A 27,311-nucleotide genomic window follows, 5' to 3' on the forward strand; every position below is an offset into this window, starting at 1 on the left:
ACACTCACACCCGAATATCCAAAAAAGGATCTATCAATCCAGTGATGAACTGATCAAATACAGCATTCCAGATTGCCGGTGTCTTGAAAATGAACGAAGGTCAAATTGCCCAAATAACTTCCTTGTCACTGTATTACATAAATGTTTTTCACATTTTTTGTTTCAGGAAAATCACTGAAATATAACAGCAAGCCTGATATATTTTGTAATTTGAATAGTGTGATGTTGATCTACTTGTCGAATGCCATCTGTAGTTTGTTGGTTAAAGCGTTCATTTGTCATGACGAAGACCCGGGTTTGTACATTGTGTGAAGCCCATTTGTGGGGTCCCCAGAGGTGATGTGAAATTGGGTTTAACGTCGTGCTTGAGAATATTTCGCTCATATGACACGTGCATGCGTGTGTATGTGCGGCTGCTTGTACTAGCCCACTGAGATACCATGCCACAGTGAAGCATCAATACCCCACTCAGACACATTATACTGACTCCAAGCCGACCAGTCCTTGTTGTACCCATTAATGCCGAGCTCCAGGCAGGGACCAACAAGTACCATATTTTAACGTCTTTTGGTATGACGCGTTCGGGGATCAACCCGCGACCTTCCACTCTCCGGGCGGACGCTCTAACCACTACACCACGGAGGCGGTCCCCCCAGCTGTGATATTGCTGGAATATTGCTAAAACTGCGTAAAACTAAACTCACTCACTCATAATGAGGGAAATGTCTCAAGACCAAGACAGTATAAGCTTTCCTCCCACACCAGTCCGAAACACTATCATCATACACATGTGACTGAAATACCTTAACTTAGCATTGATTAAGTCTTGCTGTAACAGAGAGGTACATTGAAGCATCACTGGAGCAGCAGCCATAGGCTAGGATGTGGGCTGAAGATGCTGAAAAATGTCTTCTCCATTTTCAATGTTTTGCCTAACTCGTATACTTATTGCAAGTGTCGTAAGCTTGGTAAAGTTAATAAAGATTTATGTTGTAAGAGAAATGTCAGCACAAATCGGGACTGAGCTTCTTAGTGATGGGCTGGCTGTCAGGAGAGGCTAAATAGGTTGTTAGCTGACACAACAATCTTGCCAATCAAGACAAATCAAATTGTCCCTGCCGTTATTCCTATGCTAGGATTCTCGTCTACGTCCCCATTCGATGGTACACATGCCCAATCCGTTTAGCAAATGGAGGTCTTGAAACTCGCACTAGAACCGCAGGTAATCGGCTGATTAGATGTGGTGCAGGTTCAGATCTTGCCCAATTGGTCTGGCATTGTGGCTGACTTTAAAGAGTCAACATTGTCCTTGCTTGAGGGTATCGCACTGCAATTCCGTGTATTTAGGTAGGTGAGTGTATGGATTTTTTTGGCAGTAGACATATATTTGATTGTGTCTGAGAAATTATTTTCCTGATCTTCATTGATGTTTTTGTATCTTTTGCAGCCTGGAAATGACCCTTATGCGTTCGTAGAATTCTACGAGCACAGCGCAGCAGCGTCTGCGTTAGCGGCAATGAACAAGCGGAACTGCATGGGACGAGTAAGTAGAAATATTAATGTATTAATTGCCATGCTTGATCTTTTTGATAAGACGTATTCTCATTGCAGTACGTACATGCGTTACGGTTTTCATTTTCAGTACATGAATTTGAATGGCTAGATTTTAATCAAGCTCTTCCTTTTCAGTGTCATGAACAATTATTTTCAGGATTGTCCATTTAATGTGACAATTTTCATATGTTTTGATTTTCTTTTGTACCAGTGTACACTGTACAAGTTGTATTGTGCGTACAGGTGAAATAAAAACTTAGAATTGAGGTGTGGAATGACAGCATTATTTCAGGTGGATGTTGTAATCAGTTGATTATTTTTTGATGTTCAGAAAAAAATGCTCTTTGACACTTGTGTTCTTAATCTTCCTTTCAGTTGTGACACATGTTTTCTTCTGTTAGATTATTTTGAGTTTTCAGACACATCTGGAACTGAAATATAATAGACCAAAGTTGCATGGTCTTTGAGAAAAGATTTTCCGAATTATGGAAATGAATTTGTTTTGAGTCTTTTTGTCTGCTAATGATATAGCTGTCTAAACCGCTATTGTAATAAAATTCTCCTATCGGATGATGTAGGTTTCCATATCTGTGATACAGAAATGTCAAAATTTGCCTGGAGCAAAAATTACTAATGGTTCTTTTTCAGCAACAATAACATTTGTGTGTCATTAGGAAAATAGTATATGTGATTTAACTTGGCCATTGAGGCAATGGTGACAGTGATTAGTTTACTGATTTTCTAAATGAATAATACATATTTTGTTTAAGTAGCAAAATGTTTCAAGAAAAGCAAATATTATGTGTACACAGGTTTGAATGTGAGACACAGGTCTTTGGTAGGTTATCATATTCTCCTTGCTCTTCTTTGTTATTGATTCGATAGTGTTTAATGTTGTACACAGAGGCATTAAAGAAAGTTTGTATGAACATGATACCTGAATGTAAGATATATTTTATATGGTTATTATGGGGCAGTGGGGTGGGTATCCAAGTGGTTAAAGTGTCCGTTCATCACGCTGAAGACCTGGGTTCGAGTCCCCATTATGTTGGTCCAATGTGGTCATCAAGCGTAAACTCATTAAGTTATGAAAATATAACGAAAGCCAGAGAAGCACTATTATCAATGGAAATAGATAGCCATGTTATGAAGATGTGGTATCGGTTTACCAAATGACTACTATCTCTAAGGGCTGGGGTTGGTATCTGGTGAGGAGACATTTTGTGTTGGTGATCTAACAAGCATCAAGCATACCCACTAGGTATCATCCTTCAGTTGTCCAACATCTGATGATGCTTTCCAACCTAGATTCTCCGTCATTAGAACTGTTTGATACAGCCACATCCCTGCTCATGGTTTCACCATAGTTTGAAATATGTCAGGACCTGCGTCACTTCAGGCTCAACAATTAACTGTTTGGTGAAGATTGCTGACAAAGTGGCATAACTAGAGGGACTCGCTCACTGACAATGCAACAGAAACAAACCTGTTAGTAACACATTTGACAGGTTGTTGAAATTCTCTTCTTTGGCCATGTTAGGATTATGGACTGAAGTCCATATTCACCATGGTATGATTTGTGGTTTGTTGGCACCAAACCTGTGCTTGTTTACCAAAGTAAGCTTCAAAGACCTATGTCAATTTAGGCGTTCGGTTTTCTTCAAGCACATACACTATACAAACACAACTCCCTTATTGTAAGTGGCGGTTTCGATTCCCCACATGGGTACAGTGTGTGAAGCTCATTTCTGGTGTCCCCTGCTGTGATATTGCTGGAATATTGCTGAAAGCAGCGTAAAACCATACTCACTCACTATTGTAAGTTGTGTAGAGTTGTGCCCCTTGGGGGCCAGAAACCTATGATCACTAGTTTGAATCCGAATTTCACCTAGAATACATTTCTAGATTTGTCAGTGCTCTCCGTCGTGAGTTTCACCAAGTGGCAAATGTCAAAGACCTGGGTCATTTTCAGCTTTCCTGGCACATTAAACACGACAAGCAATGGTATGACTAACTCCTTGCACCTAAAACCAAAAATGACTTTCTGAAACAACACAGATGTCATCATTCTTTCACCAACCAATCAGGTTTCAGAATCGCTAAAATGCGCACGTTTATTTAATTATGACATTTTATCTTACAACCCTTGTATCAGTTGTGTACATTGCATAGGCTCAAACAGGACATCTGAGTTGTAACAGAATGCTGGGTGCCCCACTGTAGACGAGTCTGGTGATGTCCACTGACTTCAGTGGCTACTGACCCAGCTAAGAGAACAGACAGAATGCCATGTCTGGCTTCCTGAAGGAATCACTATCAAACTCTTGTGTTCTCCGTTTAATTTGGTTTGGACTGTCTAAACTTACATTATTCTCTGAACCTGTCAGTGTTTGGGTTAAGGCACAAAGTGGAACATGGGTTAATAATTGATCAAAGGAGAAGTTATTTAATTTCTTCTAGTTAAGGTACAAAAATAGCCCCCTCAATTGGTCATTTTCCACCAAGGATTCGGATATAGATATTTGGTGGGGAGGAGAATGAATGTGTAAGTCTTTGTCATTCTGACTTTAGAGGAAATGAATAAGGAAAATAATATGTTGTGGTAGATGAGGTGTCATTTATTTGGCCAGGAAATGTAGTTATTACTTTGGCAGTGACACTGTGACTGTAATCTAAGCCATTGGCGTCTAGGTGAGGAGAATTGTTGTTTAGTCTTGGTACTAGTATGCACAGCGCCCCAAGCTTATGTTTCTTCCATATAATATGCCGCCATGATATTGCTGGAATATTGCTAACAGTGACGTAAAACTTATCTCACTTACTTCATATAATATACCATCTTTGCTACAGAAAATTCACCTTTGAAATATAAGTATTGTATTGGGATATGAATCGTATTGCACTTATATCATCAGGATATATATCCTATTGCAGTCTCGATAATCGTTATGCCTGTAGTACTCAAGACTATATTGGGACAGTGGGGTAGCCTAATGGTTAAAGCGTCCACTCGTCACACTGAAGACCCAGGTTCGATTCCCCACATTGGTATAATATGTGAAGCCCATTTCTGGTGTCCCCGCCATGATATTGCTGGAATATTGCTAAAAGCGGCATAAAACCATACTCACTCACTCAATTAGTGTTCTCAGAAACAACAGTGATTGGTGCTGACTAGACACCACTCAAGGGGAGTTCAAGAGCACCAGATATGGGTGCGATATAATTCATATTCTAATACAGTACTGTCCGTATTTGTAGGCGAATCACAACCCTTATTTTATATTGCTTCAGCAAAGATGGTACATTTTAAGTGAGATACATAAGCTTGGGGCACAGTGCAGAGTTTGTTGTTTATAGCAAACCAGGAAAAACTAGACAATCCGCATAAACTGGTTATTGAACAGTTTCTTATACTACTTGCATATTTGTACGTCAATAAAACTCTAGTCCGTTTGGCTCAAAAGCGGACCGATGAATTGCTATCTAACTCGAAAACTAATAAACATAAAATACTCAATGAAACGCTGATCATAATCAAAACATCATACCAACTCTTTGAGTTTTTTTCAGAATTTTTGTCCTAAAAATTAAAAAAGTTGTTTAACAATCTATCATTAAAATATTGACACAGTTCACTATTTGTTACGAGGGAGGAGTGCAGAGAAAGGGACAGCCAGGTGTTCGAGAACGGATGGAGACGGCACAGCACAGGTTAATGAATAAATAACTTTGTCTGTGAACGTGCTTCTCGAACACCTGGCTGTCCCTTTCTCTGCACTCCTCCCTCGTAACAAACATTGAACTGTGTCAGTATTTTAATGATAGTTTGTTAAACAACTTTATTATATTTAGGACAAAAATTCTGCAAAAACCTCACAGAGTTGGTATGATGTTTTGATTATGATCAGCGTTTCATTGAGTATGTTATGTTTATTAGTTTTCGAGTTAGATTGCAATTCATCGGTCCGCTTTTGAGCCAAACAGACTATAATAATGTAATGAATCGTATCTATTGTGATGCTGGTGTGGTAAGTCGATGTATTGTATTGTGAGACTTATATTATGAAAAAAAACATTACGATGTTTTCGTATTGTAACACCACTATCGAATCAACCAGCAGCCGTAGAAAAAACGTGTTGATCAGAATCCATTAAACTTGCAGTAGTCTTGTACATGAAACCAAATGTGCAGTGATGAAATTTTTCCATAGGACTACAGTGTATTCCAGCATTGGGAAGTTGTCCCAGATAAGGACTAGCAGTGTGTTTGTATCACCACTTCACTATTGCAACCATGTGCCGCTTCTGTTGATGGTAATGAAGATGAAAGGAAGTATCATCCTACAAGAGAGGATTCCAAAACGTGTTGTTATGCAAAACGAAATCATGTAATAAGATTTGCTTGAAGCTGGTCGGACATGAGCTGTGCCTGTACGTTAATGGTTTCAGAAATGAGTCAAATTTGTGGGATCTTCTTCCATGAGGCCTCTTTTCTACTCTGTTCTCCAAAGCTTGAGAATTCCCATTTCTATGCTTGCTGATTGTGAGCCTGGCAGATTATCTCCCATTAATCACTGTGTGCAAAAGGGTGATGCAGAGCTTGTTGAAGGCATCGATTCCCATTCACTGCATCGTTTAGATCCCTTTTGTTGAAAATTTTGAATATTTTATTTTGACATTTTACATGGTATAAACTTGAAGGTTATTCTCATCATGTGTGAGAAAATAGTTAATTTGTGTTGGCAATTTTCAACCATGTGCCTTTGACATGAAAATTTAAGGGTAAAAATGTGTCTGTTTCCATGGTTACAGTGATGAAATTCCACAGAGTATCTTAACTATTACAGCCTTTGTTTTGCAATAAGTAAGATTCCATGGTTGTAATGGATCTGTGAGTCATCAGCTGGGTTTTCCAACAGTGTTATTAGGGCTATTTTGCAAACCAAGTGCCAAAGGAATGAATATAAAGAGGGGGACATGTATTACTGCAATGTATTATCTCATATCAACTTTAATGTTGAGTATAACCTCTGAAGTAGCATTCTTGTCACCAAGATATTGAGTTTTCCCACCAGTGTGTTTTCTATTTAAATATATTTACACAAATCTATACACTATGCCCTCCTTGGGACAAGCAGAGAGGCTTTGTATGATCAGAAGATCTTAAGATTTGGGAGAATATTTTCAGCATCATTCAATTGTTATTCAAAATAAATTGACTGAGGCACAGGCAGATTCAAAAGCTGTGAAACAATATGCCGGTCTGGGTAATGTTTTGTGTAATAGTGAGGATAAACAACTTTGGTGAATAACATTAGAGCCCAATGAAACAGTTATTGTATTACGATTGATCAGGTACGAGATATCGGAAGGGACAAGAATGACAGCTCAGTAGTGGCTTCGCAGATGTTTCTGGTTTTAGGCGCTCAATGCGTTTGTCTTTTAATCCATGAGGTGTTTGTAGCCATGAAGACATGAGGAATAATTCACTTACAATAATCAATAATGTGTTTTCTAACAATAGCTCGGGTAATAGTGTGTTCTGTCAACTGTCACTGCGAGGAATCAAGCGAGCTGGAAAGACACGGGGTTGGCGGGGCGCGAAGGGCCAACGTCAATCTGACAGAATATGTCCTTAATGCTGCAGCTCTGTCATTTGCTGTGAAACGTGCGTTAAAATATCTGTCTCGGCCACGACATCACTGCCAGTCAGTGGGCCACGGCCTTCAATGGGGGGATGCTGAATTGAGCTGGTCAATCAAGCTGCTTTGCCAGTGAAGAGTGGAGTGAAAAGCAGCCAGATCTTGCCTGAACTTTGTGAAATCGAAAGCCTAATGTCAGTCTCTTATCAAAGTTGTGTTGTAACCTTTATCCTCAGGAAGTACAGATACCAGAGTCGACTTCCCTCTGCTTTTCCTCCGCACTCACTTGAAAAGCGTTTTGATAATATTTTGGTCAGGAATATCAGCTTGCATTGAGAGTTTTTGTTCAACATTCTATTTGGTTAGAGAAGTATTTTGTTTCCGCCATGAGGAAGTATATTGCATGTGTTGGCTATTTAGAAATATTGCAGTGGAAAATATTTGATGACATTTTATTTCCTGTTTGCTTGGAAATGTATGTTTTCCAATGTAGCCAGTTCTTTCATTGCTGTTTTTATTGATAAGGATTTTTATATACCGTGCTTTAATAGGATTTATGGAAAAGCATAAATTTTAAAAATATGAATGCAGCCTTGGGCAAAATATTTTGATTGCCTTGCTATACATAATATTTTACAAGCTGATAAATGTCTTTTATGGAGGCATTAAAATCAAGATTAACATACGGAATCAATACTAACATCTGTTCTTGTGTCCATGTATAGTTCACAGAGGTGGGTTATAGATGCTTTAGGCTAGAGTTACCTCCCTTTGAGCACAGCCTTATAGAGGCTCAACCCAATATGCATGGTAGAGGTAAAAATCAATTACTCTAGGATGCATTCATCGATGAAATTGAATCAAAGGAAGCGCCAAGCTCGGCTTCATCTGGCAGAATGTCTCATCATCACCTCAAATCCAATGACGGCGTCCTAGGCAGGATATCCTGTCAAGCACCGCATGCGTGTTGGTAGTTGGACCGCGGCCACCGCGGAAGTCCTAGTCTAACAACTGGGCAATGACTGGAGTCTGGATTGTACCTCCACTCAGACGCATACAAACCAACTTGTCACATATCAATGGAGGTCTTCTTGCTACTGGTCGGGACGGTTGTTCACCTCGTCCAAATATCCCCTCCATTAACGGAAATCACTATAGCTTTATCCTACTGCTGTCTCCCTATTCTAATCAGTATTTATTGTATTAGCTTGATGTTTGTCCCTGAGCTTAGATCATGCAAACACAAACACACTAATGCCTGGCATGCTGGATTAGAGCATTAACAACCAATACGCTGCCTTCAAGGCAAAAGGAAATAGAGCTGTATCCTTCAAACGACTGCTGTACAAAATAAAGTGATGTTAGACTTGTACTTGTAATATTCTTGGTTAAATTATGTGATTAAAAATCTTAGACAATTAAGAGACTAGAAAATTTTAGTTATTGTAAGATTGTGCTCTTGATGTATCTATCTGTTGATGTATTAACTGTATTGATGAAACTTAGGATCAACATGTTTTGACCAATCTTGATATCCTTCTGATAATTTATATAAAGCCAAATATAATATGACACTGTCATTTTAAGAAACACACCAACCTCACAGGTTAAATGATTCTAAGTATAACCAGAGTATTAAAAAATCAAGCCTGTGAAGCAACAGATATGACTTACTCTTTATATGATGATCCAACCATGCATATCTTGTCAATATAAGGGGCGGTTGGGTAGCCTAGTGGTTAAAGTGTCCGCTCGTCACGCTGAAGACCCGGGTTCGAATCCCCACATGGGTACAATGTGTGAAGCCCATTTCAGGTGTCCTCCGCCGTGATGTTGCTGGAATATTGCTAAAAGCAGCGTAAAACTAAACTCAGTCAGTCAGTTGTCAATATAATATCCTGTATGGTGAGTAAGAGTGTGCAGAGTTGTGTCCCTTTGCCCTGATCATTGGTTTGAATCCCAGGTTCATCCCTGGTATCCTTGGCCTGTCATCCCGAAATATTTTAAGACAGGATCAAGTGGCCAAGGTAGATGCCTTGTTTGATGTATGTTGTTGTATCCCCGTTGTGTAAATCGCTTTTTGTAACTTTAATCACTGGGTTGTCTGGTGCAGACTCAGTTTTTATCAGTCATTAGGGGTGGGTATTGCAGAGAATTTTCATATTGCGATATATTGCGATGCGAAAGCATATATTGCGATATGTTTGCAAGAATTTTAAAAACAAACTACTTCTCATCGAGTTAATGCTTGATTTACAAAGCAAAAACACAACAAAATCACTATGCTTGATTAGGCTTTAATAAAAACTTTTAATCATGACAAAATAAAAATTTAAAAAATGTTTGGCACAAATGAAACGAGGAAAGGAACAATTTAAAAAACGGACATATCCGAAGATTTCCGAGTGTTACAAAATTTTCCAAATGCATGTCAAAATACCGGTTTTCTATCAGCGTATCGCAACACTTATCGTTTTCATGCCTGAACTGGTATATACTTGTAAACTGGTTATATTGCACAGCCCTAGTCATCATATAGATGGAATATTGTTGAGCATCTGTGTCAAAATACTCTGGGTTCATCAAGGATGTAAGTTATTGTTCATCAGGAGATTATTATATCCACATATTCAAACATTAGGTTATCTTAATTGACCAAAATAAATATTAATAACTGGGACAACTACAGTCCATACTTTTCAAAGCGAAACAAGATTGCCTTCCCTGTATGGTAATGTGAGCAACCATTGTTCAACAAGATCGAAAGGTGATAGTGAATGCAAGTCCATTAGGGGATCATCAGTGCATTGACCAGCTCAATCAACAGAAACACACCTGCATTGATCGGTACTGCCGATGTTTCTTTTTCTCAACGGCCTTGTATCCAATACCTAGTTGCATTTATCCAATACCTAGTTACAGGTATTTGCTGAATCGTGCTGAAAATAATACGCTAATGTGATAGAAAAGATCCATCGCTTTGATTGTTTATGTTGAAGTGCATTAATTGATAATGACCCATCGTCGGTAACAAAGTGACACTCTAGCCGATTATGCATTTCCTTCACCCCTTATTGAAAGTATCATGTTCGCACAACCACTCCAAGTTATTTGTCAACTGTCAAGTGGAGAAGGCATAAAAAGCCATCATGATCTTTGATCTTAAACGGGGAAAGCCCTGACTTTGGTCTTGGAACCAAATACTTAGTACTGTTTTTCTGCTATCTGTTGCTATATGGAGAAAGCATCCTGGAAATGTTATGAAATCAATAATGGGAATATTACGCCTAGTGTTGAGGTTGAAATGCTGTGGTTATTTCCCTTTGAGTTGAGTGTTTCTGTGGAAGAAAAAGTGCTCTTTGCTTTAAAATGTTTGAAATGAAGGCAATTTCAAGAGTCGGCTAAAGACTTCAATAAAAGTCTAAAAGATTAGTCGTGATCAAATAATAAATTACAAATAACTGAAGAATAATTTGAATTCTGTACCTTGTTAGTTCATGTGATTTGGTCTGATGTCTTTTAAAATGCATTTAAGACACTTATGTAAAAAGTTTGTTTCTCGTTTAAGGGTTTTTTGTGTGTGAAAAACATTGTTTCTTTCAGTGAATGAACGACAAGCATTTAGTTAAACTGTAGTGAGTTCTTTGTTGGGTTTAAATAGTGTTTGTGACCTTTGGTTTGTTCGTTATCCAATGACAAACCAATTAAAAGAACACATTGAGACAGTGGTGGAGAATGTTTAAAGTTACTTGTGAAATTTTTACAGATCAGAGTGTTTGTGTTGGTAGGGACGATAAGAAAAATCTTCATACGCCATGTTGTAAATTATATCAAACCAGTCTTTGTTACTCGTTGGAGACTGTCTAATATGTGGCAGATCATGCCTTGGCCACTTACAGGCTTCCTCCCACCCAATACCAGCACAGAAGTCGTGGCATTTAGTATGTATCTGTGGGCTTTTACCGAATTTATTCAGCGATGTGATCGTATTTTGTGATTGAGTTAATACGCAGCTGATGCGCAGTCACTAGCAGTAAAAGATGAGAATTCTGTCAAATTATCTGCAACAAAAATGGACACACAGGAGAAATTTTGATTGGTTGAACAAGCACTTTGATTCCGAGGCAGGCAATGGTGTTAGGGAGAGATTGTTCTTCAGGCCTAGGTCCCAGGAGAGAAGACGTCTTGAGATAATGTCGACATTAGTATGTGTAGCCCAGCCACCTGGGAACCTCAGAATGTATGTCCGCCTTGGTCATGATGTGCCGCTCCGGCGCGAAGTTATCATACTGACTGCGTTATGGAATCCATTTTCTAATGCTCATCAGTGACCTAACTGGGTTAATATCGTTTGCTTTATTTGTTTATTCAGGATTTTTCTCGCTTCGTATATAAACTCATGTTTATTCAAGAAGATTGCAATGTATGTATGTATGAATGATTTTTGGATTCAAGTCTTGGATAAGTAGGCGCCGAATATACACTTACATCTAATTTATGGTTAAGAGTGTCAACACGTCTTAACCTTTATGGGTAATGATGTAAGGAGAGAGTGCACTATATCCACGTTTAACAGGTTCGCGGCTATGCTATGCATTCGTATGGTTTGATTTTTTTGCTCATGTGTAATTGAGTGATGGATAACACTCTTAGTAGAAAACAAACTGGATTATCACTCAAATTAAGTTTGACTTGAGTGTCACAGGAAGGAATCTTGGATTGACAACCTACTGAAGGCAGTGATAATCGAGATGAATGGCAATGCCAGCGCAAGGTTTTGTTTGAGGGCGGCTTCTACTGTTGATGCTGATCGAAACCATGACGGCAGAGAGGTCTTGTTCTCGTTGTCGTGTCAGGTTGAAAATATCTAGTGTCTCCTCAGTCAACAGAAACTTTGTTCTCCTCTCAAAAGCTCTTCGACTAGTCGACAACAAAAAGAGTAGCTTATTACTTTCCTGTGTAGTCTAACTGGCTCCCAGCAACTTATGTTGGTCGTAAGAATCAGTTAAATAAATCGGGTAGCAGACCCTTTGACTCACTTGAGTGCATGTCGTTTCACCCAACTGTGTTGCCCTCGCAATATAAATCACAGGATCGTCAGGCCCAGGTTATTGTAATTACAGGGTATTGTCGTTTTCTTGGAAAATTGCTTGGTGCAACTTTCAACAAAGTTTGCCACAGTCTGTATTCACTGGATGAAAAATGTTTTAAGTTTAAGTTTTCTAAGTGAGTCGTTCAAATTTGGAGCACGGTGGTGTAGTGGTTAGCTACCTGGCCTCTCACGTCAAAGGCCCGGGTTTCGAATCCCGGTGGAGACACCAAACTTTGTGACCTTGGTCTCATACTGTGTTGTGTCCCTGGGCAAGGCACTTCGTCCACATTGCACTCAGTGTCCACCCAACTGTTCAAAATGGGTACCTGAAAAGCGGATGTACGGACCTATACGGTCGCACTTAGCGTTTAGTAGCAGCTGTGAAAGTACAATTCCATCAGGGTAATCATGTAACGCCAGAGACCAACATCGTGTTGGATTCTAGGCGCAAAAATTAGCATTATTATTATTATTAAATTTGTTGTTAGTTATTTTCATTACTGCTTGTTATTTTGATTAATTGTGATGATTACTTTTGAAGCCTTATTGTGTCTGTGGCATCTGGTTTCAACAGGGTAGGGACATTTGAGAAGCCATTTGATGAAAGCATTTATTGATCATGCAGAAGTCCAAGGTTTGAATCCCATTCTTGTTATTTCCTGGTGCACCGTGATGTAACTGGAATACTGTCCAAAGAAGTGACCCTTCACGTTCTAACACGAGTCCTTCCTGTTGTAGTCGCTCATTTAGTGATCCTTTGAGGCTTTCCTCCCTCCTCACCCTCTTACCCCCTCTCTCTCTCTCTCTCTCTCTCTCTCTCTCTGTTTCTCTATCTCACTCTCACTCACTTACTCACTCACCATGCACAGTATAAGAGTTTTCTTATCATGTGATGAGATTTGATGATGATTTTCAGTTCAATATGAGACCTTATATCTGAGTTGATGAGAAAACAGTGCATTTTCTTATTAGAGTCAGTATATAATTTTATTCCCTAAAATCATCAGGATTTGGGTGAATATGCATTGTTGATAAATAATTGTGGTTGATTCAGTTAAATTACTTCATGTAGCGTTGAATGTGTGGGCAATAGCACCAACAAGAGTTTCCTCCCCTTGTCCCATGAGACCCTGCGTTACTGCAACCAATTACTTATCAACGTCAAAGAATAGATCACTACCTTGGGGAAACGTTAAGCGGAAAATGGAAAAAATGTAGAAGTCATAATAGATGGGAGTAATTAATTGTACATATGTGCTGGAACATATTGGAACACTGAAAACTTTTTTTTGAAAATCTCACAGGAAATAGTGCTTTGAGAGGGTTCTCATGGCGTGAAAGACCATTTTTTGTATGATTAATGTAATTGTAACAGAACAAGTCCGTTTCATCATTTTGAGTGAGTGAATAGGGTTGTGGGCTATAGGGAGCAATATTAAGCTGTATCAGAATGTCCAAATGAGAAAGTAAGTCCATGGTATGAATTTCCTATTTCGATTTTAAGCAGATACAGGAGATATTTACATCTGAACTGTTCTTCTGTAAAATGAGGGCTGGGCCTAGATTTTCGAAGCTCTCTTAGCTCTAAGATAGTCGTAAGTGCCATACCTTAACATTAACTTACAACTACCTTAGCGTTAAGAGAACTTCGAAAATCTAGGCCCTCTAGTCTAGTTGGTAAAGTGTTCACTCATCACACCAAAGACCGTGTTCAAAATTTCAGCAAAGGTACATGGTGTGAAGCTCGTTTCTGTGATATCACTGAAATATAGCTGAAAGCATACTAGTGATCTGAATATTCACAGCCTCACTTCTGTGTCTCCATCTGTGATATCACTGAAATATTGCTGAAAGTATACCAGTGATCAAACCAGTTTCCTTCACTTCTGTGAAATCCCAGAATTTGGATTCGCTAATAGTTGTCAGGATATCCTGGCCATGGGTTGGGTTGAGTCCCATCCGGGTCAGGCACCTAATTCCCAGCATGCAATGTTAGCCATCTAACCCACTCAGCCACCATAGCTTCCACCAAAATGATAGTGGTACAACTGGTACTCTAGATCCTGGACTTTGTGTACCCCTCTTACAAGAGCCCAATTGCGCAGATCGATGCTCATGCTGTTGATCACTGGATTGTCTGGTCCAGATTCGATTATTTACAGACCGCTGCCATATAGCTTGGATATTGCTGAGTGCCGCGTAAAACTAAACTCACTCACTCACTCACTCTTACAGGAGTATGACAGTCATGTTACCCAAATTAAGGGTTCCTACAACTTGAATACAGTTCAGAGTGGCATTATACAAATAACTCAGCCTGACTTTTGTTTGGCATCAACATTTGAATCATCTGTTGATACACAGTATGGAGAAAATTGAAAAGATTGTGTGTTTTGTATCCACTTGTTCTGTCATATGTGGAGTCAATATCGGGAGCCAGATGATCTCTCTCAACAAATCCAGCAATGAATAACTCTGCTCTTGTGTATACAATCTATCTCGGGGCTTCTGCATATATTGTACAGCACATCTGAAAGATTGTTAAGGCTCTAATCCCAGTTAAGCTAGATGACTCTGATGAGCGAACCTGTTACCCTATGGGCACACTTGCTCCCCATGATGAACTGTTCAGCAATTCTAACACAATAAAATCTGAATAAAATCAACATTCTCTTTCAACTTTGTGCTCATACACATAGTATGTATTTGAGAGAGTTCTCAGTCTGTCTTTGCGGGTCATTCACAGCATGTATTATATATTGTATGTGTCTTTGAAGTGTTTCTTTCAAGCTTAAATACTTTAAGGGAGTTTTCCTACTCCTTCAACACCAATCAACCAGAAGCTTTTACTGCGTGTCCCAACTATGGGCTGACAGATGAAGCCAACGTTCATCGGGGACAATATCAGCTTGTAACAATCTTTGCTTCTACATGTTGTGTATCATTTCAAAGGTCCAGTAATACAGTTTGTAAATGTGAATGTTAAATAATTTATAAAATGGATTTCAACTTGGTTTGGTTTTAATACAGTTGTAAGCTCACACCTTCATAGTGCCTGGATTAAGCACCAGAGAAGCGAAAATTATGGCTCACTCACTCACTCTGTTGAATCTATGGCTTGCTCGGTTGATATTTGGTGTTGATCTCTTCGATCTTTACGGCATTCAGTTGATACTGGTGTTGATCTATTCAGTAATTTGTTGACCCAGTTGACATTTAGAGTTGATAGCCTGGTCTAGACAATTACATAAAGGAGTTTACTTAAGCATTACATGTGCCTTGAAAAACAATTCCAACTGGTGTCGTGTTTGTCAATGTCCAGTTATGAATACGCAGAAACAAAGGTGTCACCAGTATCATAATCAATTGAATGTGGATGTACTAATCAATTCACTCATTTATTTTGTGTAAACACGTGAAGGCTAAAGGTAGGTGTGATCAACTCTAGCCATAGACATTTGATGGCAACTAATGTGCTTGGCCACTGAAACTGTGCCTCAAAGACGATCGACTTGTAAATTATTAAGTGCTATCGGGCGGCTTCTCCTCACACAATTTCAGCTTAATGAACATTGTGGTTGCTGGCATTAAAGAGCTGACATGGGGCAACAAGGCGCGAACTGACCATGTAGCAGAACACCCTGGAGAAGCAAGTCACGACCACTGAATACATCTTAAATACTTTATGAGGAGCCCAACTCTTGATGAAATTCAGTTAAGTCTTTTAAGAGGATTGGCAGCATTACAAATACATGATTAACTGGGTATCATATGACTTGGCTGCATGATCTTGTCATTAAGCATTCAATCCGAACAAATGCATACTTTGCTCTTTTTGCAAGAATTCAACCGAAATAGGGGTCCATAGGAGTTTTTCTAAATTATTTATAAATCAATTAATACTGATAATTCTTCTTTGTCAATATATACGCATGTTAAGTCATTCGTATGTGAAAGGGTGTTATTGAGTTTTTTTTATGAAAAAAAATCTTGATTCATAGCTTTTCAATAAATGCAATCAGGTTATCAATTAACTCACTAGCGAAGCGAAAATTCTTCAATGCAAGCATCCATCGATTCACATTGGAGATTATACTTCAATATTTTCAATTACAGTAACAATTAAAGTGAATGCTGGATACTAACAATTTGACCTGCATCAAGCAGGCAGAAGTCCAATTGTAGAGACAAAGACATCCTTCATTAAGCTAAAGTTGCTGTACAAGACATGGGACAAAAACTTCGAGGCTGAGGCAGGGACTCCCAAAGCAGTGGTTCCATTCTAGTGCACAAAGCTTGCCATCAGTTCCAAGCAGAACCCAGCCATAGTGTTGCATCTGCATATGACATTCAAAGGAAATGAACAGGACCAGTAAATTTCCACGATCGCCACCAGTAACAAGATCCAAGCTCGTCGGTGCTGGGCTTGACAAGTCTCCCACAGGATGGTGAAATTACTGGTGTTTATAAAACATCCCACACTCAATAACGGATCACACTTTGCAAACTGTCCTGAAAAATTTGTAATCTGTTTCATTTCATGCCATCAGATTATTTGAACAATAGAGGGCAGCAAGGCTGGATGATCATGTCGGACATGTCCTGAAGAAGCTTCAGTTTTGCAGCAGTTGAGGACCTGTAATATTGAAAAAGTTCTATTTGAGATATTACAATTTGGTGTATGAATCAACTTAGCTCATTTTCCTTCCATCCAGTACACACCAAGACCAACTGGTCTGAATCTTAGGGGTTTCTCTTAAGCCTCCATTGAAAACCTTATAATAATTTGTCATAAAACTCCTTAAAAAAACAACTGCCTCTGTGGTGTAGTGGTTAGAGAGTCCGCCCGGAGAGCGGAAGGTCGCGGGTTCGATCCCCGACCGCGTCTTACCAAAAGACGTAAAATATGGTACTTGTTGGTCCCTGCCTGGCGCTAGGCATTAATGGGTACAACAAGGACTGGTCGGCTCGGAGGCAGTATAATGTGTCTGAGTGGGGTATTCATGCTTCACTGCGGCATGGTATCTCAGTGGGCTAGCACTATAAAACCAGCTTAAATCTGGGCTAGTACAGCAGCCGCACATACACATACACACGCATGCACGTCGTCATATGAGCAAAATATTCTCAAGCACGACATTAAACCCAATTTCACCTCACCTCACCTTAAAAAAAACTGTATCTGCCACAGGGGGGTGGGGTAGTCTAGAGGTTAAGGCTTTCGCTCATCACGCCGAAGACCCAGGATCGATTTCCCCACATGGGTACAATGTGTGAAGCCCATCTCTGGTGTCCCCCCGCCATGATATTGCCAGAACATTGCTAAAAGCTGCGTAAAACTAAACTCATTCATTTATATGTCTCAGTGAATCATGATCTACAAAACCTTCCTCGTAATCTTTTTTTATTTTTGAAAAATTGATATTCAGTGCCTTGATTCGATTTTATTATAACTGGTAATGTTAATTATTGATGTTTGGGTATAAAACATGAAGTTGGTATCAAGTTCAATAATGTGAAAATGACATCAAAAGACAGACAAAAACTGACAACACACGTACTCAATCAGTTACAGGTGTTTGCTGTTTGATGTTGTCTCGTGTCATGATATGTATCAATTATGAATGGGCTTTGTAGGGGATGCTGTCAGTGGTATAAATGTGCACAAGAGCATTATACATTCTAGCAAACCATCAGTATAGATTATTTTGTGGATCACCTTGAAAATCAGCACGTTTTGGTGTTCTGTTTACATACAAGAGAAGAATCAACACATCTTGTATCGTGTTATTGTATTTCTTGATCGTAATTACGTTTTTCGAAGGCTTCAAACACAAACCAGTGGACAAAAAAAGATTGAGGAGAATGCCAAAATAATTGATCAAAAATATATTTCCATGGCAAGGATAAAAGAGAAAATGGATCAAAATGCTTGCTCAAATATCACAAGGTTGCTTTGAACTATGATGAATACACAGTGGTATTAGGCCTATGAATGACACATATCTAATTTGCATACCATTCTGGTGAAGGCTTATATTTACATGTTAACAGGTAATCTGTCACATGCAGTGATGGAGGTGAGAGCTGGATAGATTGGTGCTGCTGCTTAAAGGCAGGTGCTTTTAACCTTTCTCAAGTGCTGCAGCGGTGTGGTGGAATAAGGAAGTGTAATAAAACAAAGTGAACTTGTTTTTTTCCAGCGATGAAGAGTTGGTTAGAATAAGAAACCCTCATATCAGAGGGATCAGTTTGTTGGCTCACTTACAAGGTTTTTTTCTTCAGTCGAAGGATCTGATGATAGTCGGCTAGAATCCCATTAAAATGGTTTGATATGTCGGCAGCAGAACCATGCTCATTTGGTGAACTGTGTCACTGTGACTACAGACTTTGTCCTCCAGTGATGATCTGGTAAGGTAGCCTAGTGGTTAGAGTGTTCGCTCGTCGATTTGAAGACCCAGGTTCGATTCCCCTCACGGGTACAATGTGTGCAGCCCATTTCTGGTGTCCACCTGATACGGCTAAAAGCGGCGTAAAATCATACTCATTCATTCATCCTAGTGATAATCCAAGTATATATTGGTCGCCAATGCTTTTTTGTAAGTTTCATTTGGGCAGCTAGTTGATGAAAGCAATCTCTCATCATGCAAAAGTTCTCAGTTTGAATCCAAGTTGGGTTCTACTCATCTTTGGTGTTCCTTGCCGTCATTGCAGGATTGCTTGAAAGAAAAACTCTTTTTGTCAATTTCAAGGTTGAATGTTCACACACCCAGCCACTCATTTGGACAGCAAGGTAGCACAGTAGTAAAAACATTTGCTCATTACGCTGGAGATCTGGGTTTAATTCCCCACATGTGGCCAGTGACTGAAGAGCCGTTTCTTCTATCACCATCCTCCCTGTGATGTTAATGTTAATTATCAATTTCGGTCATACAGTGTTCTGGGGGAAAAATATTCATATGATCAGCTGCATGGTCAGTTCATTTGTAAGTCAGTAATATTTTTTTGTCTTTTTTAAAAATCTTGAAACAGATTCTGTAATACTTTGATAAATGGCAATGCTTCTATTTTAGGGTCCTGAAACCGTTTGTTTTGAGGAAGGAAGGCGTGTCTACTAGAGATCTCCTACATCCCTTCTGCAGTGATAGTGATCTCCCTGTACACCAAGGAATTAGAATGCTTAGATCACAGCTAATTGAGCATTAGATGTGTTTTAGTAGAACTCAATATGGCACTTTAAATACCTTGAGGTAATTTAGACACCATATTCTGTATTTGATTAAGAAATGTATCAAATTCATGACTTGAGGCTCGCCATGCCCACAGTTAGCTTCCGTAGCTAATCAGAATCACAGGCTGCTTCCAACACCCTGCCCTGGCCCTTAAGGGATAGATATCAAGGGGTCAATGCTGTTCTCCTATAATTTATACTGTTCCTGCTTTTGGGAAGGCTTTCAAGCTCCTTAAATTGGAATTAGATCTAAATATTCCCCTGTAATGTACATAGACCGATTGGGAAGGGATTTTTTATGGGGTTTGCCTCTTCTTTAAAGTTTCCAATGTCGCAGAATTCAGTGAAAATTGTAGAGTGGTTTTCATGCTGGAAGATGCTTGTTAGGAAACATTATCACTTTAAGCACTAGTTTCTTCTTCCTCTCCATGGCCTCCCTTCCTCCTCTTTTCTTTCTTTCTTTCTTTTTCCCTCTCCATTTTCTGAGTGGCATTTATAAGGTATTATAAAAATGATATAATTACTGCTTTTCTCGTAATAACTACCAATTTCCTTGAAACAAAAGTAAGTGGAAGGAACATCATGAACTTCATCCTCAAGTTGAAATCAAATTATAGCAGTTTGAGAAGACAGTATTAAGAGGGACCAATCGTAGCATTGTCCTAATAAGCACTCACTTTGGCATCTGACTTTGTTAAATGCCAGGTGCACTAATTACTACGATTATGGTAGTTGCCTCAATCTGAGACAGTATGGAATACTCAAGTCTGCAGAGGAACCTTAGGCCTTCATAGTGTTTGATGAATCATGTTTTACTTTATAAATAATCCAGGTTGAATACTAAGATTATTTTGATCTGGTTGATATACAAACATGGAAATGTTTATTTTCATGTGAAATTGTATTTACAGAAATGAAAAAATTCTGGTAGTGCATGGCTAGGCAAATCGTTAATTTGATTTCTCCAGACAAGAATAAAGGCAGTGGGAAATCTGATACATTTTTAGAAAGAAAATCTATGGTATTGAGCATAAATCAAGGCTTTTTCGTCCAAGCCTATTTTTCAGTGTTAAGTCAAGCTTCTGTAAGCCAGTTGGTTTGCTTCCATTTTCACAGGAAGGATAATGTTTGCAGTAAAAGGTATTGTTTTGTGATTCAATTAGGGATAATTCCACCCGGCAGTTGATCGCACCACTGTTTGGAAGAGGTGTTTATGTTTTAAAAGAATGGCACAGGTCTTGTGGAGGTATAATGAGACGTGACAGACAATAAACTGCTCCCTATGGCGATAACACGCTCTTTGCCCGACTCTGTGACGCCCAGTTCAGGGTTTGTGTTGCAACAAGGAAGTCCAAGTCATAATGTGCAATATAGGAGACATTTTCAGAGTTTGCACGGTGCTTTTGAGAACCCCTTGCTCCATGATTGGTGATTAAACTTGTAGATCATGATCACTGACTGTCACTCAGCTGAGCTACATTGCAATAGACACCAAATTGTTTCGTCACGGAAAAAGTGGGTGCTGTTCCTTTGGGAAATGGTATTGCCTTTCCTTGCTTGGTACTAGTTAGTGTGGAAAGGATAGCATGAGGGATCTCATCTATCGAATGATGAAGTGCATTACTGCTGCCACCAGATATCGGCCTGACGTGGTTCCTGTAGGCAAAATGACCACCATGACCCCAGTCACCCTACTATCAAGGCATGATGTATTATAACTGGCCATCCATGCTTTGTCTCCCCGAGCTAAAATTGTTTGTTTATGTTGTCGGGTCGTTAATAACTATGACAATGATTAGTGTTTGGCTCTGATGCTGCTCGGAAGCTTCAATACCTTGTTCAACATTATTAATATCCTCACGCACATAATTTATTTTTGAAACTCTTTTCATCCTGTTTGTTGGGCGGTAGGGAGCCTAGTGGTTAAAGCTTTGGCTCGTCACGCCGAAGACCCGGGTTTGAATCCCCACAAGGGTACAATGTGTGAAGCCCATTTCTGGTGTTCCCTGCCGTGATGTTGTTGGAATATTGCTAAAAGCGGCGTAAAACCAAACTCAGTCAGTCAGTCATCCTGTTTGTGTGCTCAGTATCTAGACTTGCGAACAGTGTGTTAATTGTTAGTGCTAGGTGTAGAGAATCATCATTAGTGTCTTTAATTGGGGGCCAAAAGGACTCATTTAGTAATGTTTGATAATTGATCTCACCAGTCTGTAGCTCCATGAAGCCTTTGATGTATTTCTGTTTGTATGGCACTGTCAATTGATTCTGTTGTAATGGTATGTGTTCATGTTGGCCAGAGCTAGCTGGTGTTGTGGGCTTTGCGGAAGCAGCTCGGACACCTGAGAATATGCATGTATCGTGCCAATAACTACTGCCATTCATCATCCTCTTCATGTGGTTATTGAATCGAGCGCATCGTGGAAAAATGGTCAAAAGAAACAACGCAAAGGGAAATGTGTTCCTGAAAGAATACTGAGATATCGGTCAGAGCAGGACTGATATCTGATTGCTGAAAAATATTTTTTGATGCTGGTCGTCTTTTTTGTTGCTTTGTCCTGATCAAGAAGAATATAGATTGTATAACCAGTGCCTTCTGGCCAGCAATTGGTGTGAATGCGCATGTCATGAGCAGCTTCCTGTCAAGCATGCTGGGAGGTGCTTATAGCCCATTTCTCATACATCACAGGATCAAACTGGAAATTGCTGCTGCTGAAATCACGCAATTGGAATAAGTACTGGTTTAATGATAAATTCAATATTTTTGTTAATTTGGAGATCTTTATGTTCCATGAGATTAGCGATTTTGGTTGCGTCCCAAGAAAGTTGAAATTAGAATTTGGGAAAAAGATATGGAACGGGCAATAATCTCATACCACCATTATTGAATATCAAAATATGACCTGGTTCATATTTTTCCTTGCAAATTTGGCTCTACATCACTGTCTCAAGTTAACATTTTATGTTTTACATGAAAGTATTGTTGGAAATGGGGCACTCAGGATTGTAGATTGCCGATCTTCAAGACATTTGACTACACTTGACTAGACTTTCAGGAGAGTGCTCTCATCAGAATTCAGTTAAAGTTTATTATTGTTCTATTAAAGGAAATATTAGCATTCTTTCAAACATGACCTTGAAAATATCTTCCAGGCACCTAGCCGAACACTGAAGAACAGGCCCCAGTTAAAAAAAAAATGTAATCAGCACGTGAAAGAATAACCAGAGCATTGTGTCATATTTTTGATGATAGACCCTTTTCAGCCAGATATCCATTAAGAAATTTGAAACACCTATCCATGGTGGAGAAAAATTACTTCATCACAAAGTTACAATTGATGTGCACATGACTCTGTAGAGTCCTGAGTAGCGGGAGATGTAGGCATCTGTCACTGGCTAATAATCCCCTCTGCTGCCCGAGCATAGATCATAATCACTCTTGATGATTTGGAGTCAGTTTTACACTATTGCTTCATCTATGATTTATGTTGCAATCTGAGCTTATCGTTTTAATTAGTTACATGAGAATGTATTGGGTGAGTACATGATTGTGCAGTTATCTGGGAAATGGCTGGATTGTCGGGTGCTGCATCTGTCACTGGTCCTTGTGATGTGCGTGTGTGTGTGTGTGTGTCTACTAGAGGGCGGTGGGTAGCCAAGTGGTTAAAACATTGACTCATCACGCCGAAGACCTAGGTTCGATTCCCACATAGGTACAATGTGTGAAGCCCATTTCTGGTGTACCCCCGCCATGATATTGCTGGAATATTGCTAAAAGCGGCATAAAACTAAACTCACTCACTCCTCAGAGGTACACAAGCAGACATACACCTTGACAAATACATGGTACTTCTTAGCAATTGGTCTTGCTCCAAGCCATTAGAGGTCATTCAATTGAATGGTCATGTTCGTGCTAATTTCAAAACAAAAATCTCAACAGTGCAGTTTCTGCATTGAAAGTTTGTACCACAAAAATGAAGGCTGTCCATTGACTGAACTGAGTAAATTTCTCCCATTTGAGGGGCTGTGGGGTAGCCTAGTGGTTAAAGCGTTCGCTCGTCACGCCGAAGACCCGGGTTCGAATCCCCACATGGGTATAATGTGTGAAGCCCATTTCTGGTGTCCCCTGCCGTGATGTTGCTGGAATATTGCTAAAAGCGGTGTAAAACCAAACTCAGCCAGTCAGTCAGTCTCCCATTTGATGGAGTAACTTAGATGGGGATGATGGTGAACCTCTTTAAGGTTCCAAGTGCAGGTCCACACAGGTACTGTGTGTGAAGCCCATTGCTGATATACCCACTGGTGATATCGCTGGAATATTACTTAACTAAACTGAACTCACTCCTTTAAAAGACTTCTTTCTTCACCTCGCCAAACCCCTATCCCAAATATCAGTTATTCAGATGGGACCCTGAAAGCCATACTCACTAACTCACTCCAAGTGCAGATACCCCAAAACAAAGTTGGGCTTCGCCATGGGGGTTAATTTCCAGTATCAAAGTAGGCGTATATGGACTTGTTACCCCTTGATGGGATAGAAATAAAGCCTTGTAACTTATTAGGCTGTTTGCCCTTGTAATGAGGCATCAGAAGGTTATTACACCCAAACCTCACCCATATTTGTGTAAATGCCACTTTCTGGGGATAATTACCCATAACCTGTCTCAGCTAGCATCAGTGTTATTTATGGTATTTAGAATATTAAGCAGCAGGAATTTGTTGGCTGCAGAAGCAATGCATTCGGTTGGGTAATGGTTACTAAGTACCAACGCCATGAGAAGTCCAAATAATGACGTCTGACTCATTAGGTGTGTTCATTAAGCTTCATTGGGGTAACTGCAGGGAGTTTCACAGTGACGTTACTCAGATTTAATCATCAACAATCATCAACAAAATACAGTAATTATTTACCATGTTCATGTTAGAATGTTTTTGAGCACATATGTATACAGATAATTTGGATTAAATGGGAAAAATCCATTGAAATTAGATTTTTTTTACAGTTTTGTTTTCTGTTCAGTGATATTGTTGCCAGTTTGACAAACAATATGAAATACTAATATGAGGATCTCTTGAATCTTCATTTGTCACAGGTGGATCATGACAGTTAAGCCTCAACGACAGTCACACTATTTTTCTTGCAGTTGATTATTTACGATGTCATATAGCTGGAGTGAGTGAGTGAGTTTAGTTTTACGCCGCACTCAGCAATATTCCAGCTGTATGTGGTGGTCTGTAAATAATTGAGTCTGGACCAGACAATCCAGTGATCAACAACATGAGCATCGATCTACGCAATTGGGATACAATGACATGTGTCAATAAGTCAGCGAGCCTGACCACCTGATCATGTGAGTCGCCCCTTATGACAAGCATGGGTTACTAAAGATCAATTCTAACCCGGATCTTCAAGGGTACCCTATAGCTGTAGATATTGCTGAGTGTGGTGTTAAACAATGAACCAACCAATTTCTATTTCTTACTTGACTATATCACTACATATTAATGATGATGATGATGATGACTATATCACTACATATTAATGATGATGATGATGATGATGATGATGACGATGACGAGAATGAGGTCGACGGGTGCACATTGCTCTAGGCTTCTCACACACTTGTTATACTTAAAACAAGTATAAACACAGGCATTGTTTTAGTCCTAACACTGTAACACATGAGTTTTGAGACAGTTGAATGGACTTGCATTGTCTACATTACAAAGGACCTTGATGCACTATCTATCATGTAACAGTCCTACAGTGCCTAATATTATCAAATATCTAGCAGACTAAGGAATACAGGGATCACATTTGTAACAAAAGAGTTTTCAATTTGTAACCATGAAAGCATTACTAATTACGATCAGACATGTATCAACAATTATTCATGGTAATTGCTGCAGGTTAAAAGCATTTGATATATAAGACTGCAGTGTTTCAGTCGCCCTTGACCACTGGTATACCACACAAAATAATATAGCATCACAAAGAAACGGTAGTCTTTTAGAACATTCCTTAACATCTTTTGAGTAGTATATGCATTATCATTGTTTGCAAAGTTACTAGTAATTCACACAGATTGTCAAACTTCCCAGAAGTTTAGGAAAAGTCACTTTGTTTGTTTTTTGTCCCCCGCAGCAATGCAGAACTGGGGACTGTATTCAGCAACGTCTGTCCGTACGTCCCGATTCTTGTTAACGCGATATCTCATGAATTGTTGTACCCAATGTCTTCAAATTTGGTGACAGCCTACATTGGGGGATTACACAGACACCAGTCGATTTTGGTGACCTTGACCTTATTTTCAAGGTCACCACAACACTTTGACCACTTTTCAAACTCTTGTTAATGCAATATCTCATGAACTGTTGTACCCAATGTCTTCAAATTTGGTGACAGCCTACATTGGGGGATTACGCAGACACCAGTTGATTTGGGTGACCTTGACCTTATCTTCAAGGTCACCACGACACTTTGACCGCTTTTCAAACTTATTTAAACGCGATATCTCATAAAAAATTGCACCCAATGTTTTCAATTACGTTGACAGCCTACATTGAGTGATTAGACAGACACCTGTCATTTCAGGCATCTTGTATGTGACCCAAAAATATAAAGTAGTAAATATAGATATTCCATTCTTTAGCGACGGGGGACATTGCCATATCAGTGGCAAACACTTGTTTTTGTTTTTGGGGGTGGTGGTGGGCTTTTCTTATCGAAGTTTCTTTACATCATTCTTGTAGGTTGGAAATACTTGCCTAGTGTCCTTCAGTTACATTAGTTCTCAGCAGACTGGTGAGTGAGTGAGTGAGTTTAGTTTTACACTGCACCCAGCAATATTCCAGCTATATGGTGGCGGTCTGTAAATAATCAAGTCTGGACCAGACAATCCAGTGATCAACAATATGAGCATCGATCTACGCAATTAGGATACAATGACGTGTCAACCAAGTCAGCGAGCCTGACCACCCAATCCCACCATTCGCCTCTTACGACAAGCATGGGTTACTGAAGATCAATTCTAACCTGGATCTTCATGGGTCTCAGCAGACTGGTAGTGTATTGTGTATATACCCTTACATGGACCTGAATCACAAGAAGTGATGACAGAAGTTTAGAGAGAAATTTAGCAAACTTGTCTCATTCACATGATTTAGTCAGACAAGTTTTAAAGGGAAGACCAGGCCTTGAAACAGGTCCATGTATGTACAATGCATAATTGCGAACTATTCCTAAGGTCTCTGAAGCCATCACTGGTGCAGTTGTTTCAAAGAAAATACATTTGCTTCCAGCTGGGGCTTCTTTATCTGAAGAATGTCACTATACAGAATCTTCATGCATTTTTGTTGATATTTTATTCAAGTACATTTTTTCCTTTTGGTAATTAAAAAATTATTCTTATTCCTGCGACAAGAAGAGCAGGGCATCAAAAACTTTTTCCACTTTGAGAGCACTTGTGCTTGTATATTATTTCATCATGTGTCAAACTTTACAAAAATATCACACCAAAAAATTTAATGTTGTTGAAAGACCCCGGTCCTCTTATTTATATTTAATGATTTTCTTTGTGTAAAACGGATATACAAGGGTTTTTCAATTGTTCAGTCTTTGCACTTTTCATTGGCTTGGCACTGAAAACCTTTGTTCCTACAAGATCATACTGATTATAATGCGTTGTTTAAAAACACACAATACGGATAATGTTATGGTTTTATAAACCTAATTTACAAAACTGTAAGAACCCAAGAACAATTTCCTCCTCAGTTGGTGATCATTTACTTC

General features: G+C 39.3%; 1 protein-coding gene across 5 annotated transcripts in view; it reads left to right on the plus strand.

Moving 5' to 3' along the window:
* Window positions 1-27,311, plus strand: part of LOC124256979 (nucleolysin TIAR-like) — a 223,072-nt gene that overhangs the window by 34,475 nt on the left and 161,286 nt on the right. For all 5 annotated transcript variants that reach the window (XM_046690940.1, XM_046690945.1, XM_046690937.1 and 2 more), the window contains one exon: window positions 1,448-1,543. In XM_046690940.1, the coding sequence (XP_046546896.1) occupies window positions 1,448-1,543 (96 nt within the window). The remainder of the gene's footprint in view (window positions 1-1,447; window positions 1,544-27,311) is intronic.

This window comes from Haliotis rubra, unplaced genomic scaffold (genome assembly GCF_003918875.1).
Source record: "Haliotis rubra isolate DU_JTF1 unplaced genomic scaffold, ASM391887v1 Scf646, whole genome shotgun sequence".
In the NCBI taxonomy this organism is placed as follows: Eukaryota; Metazoa; Mollusca; class Gastropoda; order Lepetellida; family Haliotidae; genus Haliotis; species Haliotis rubra.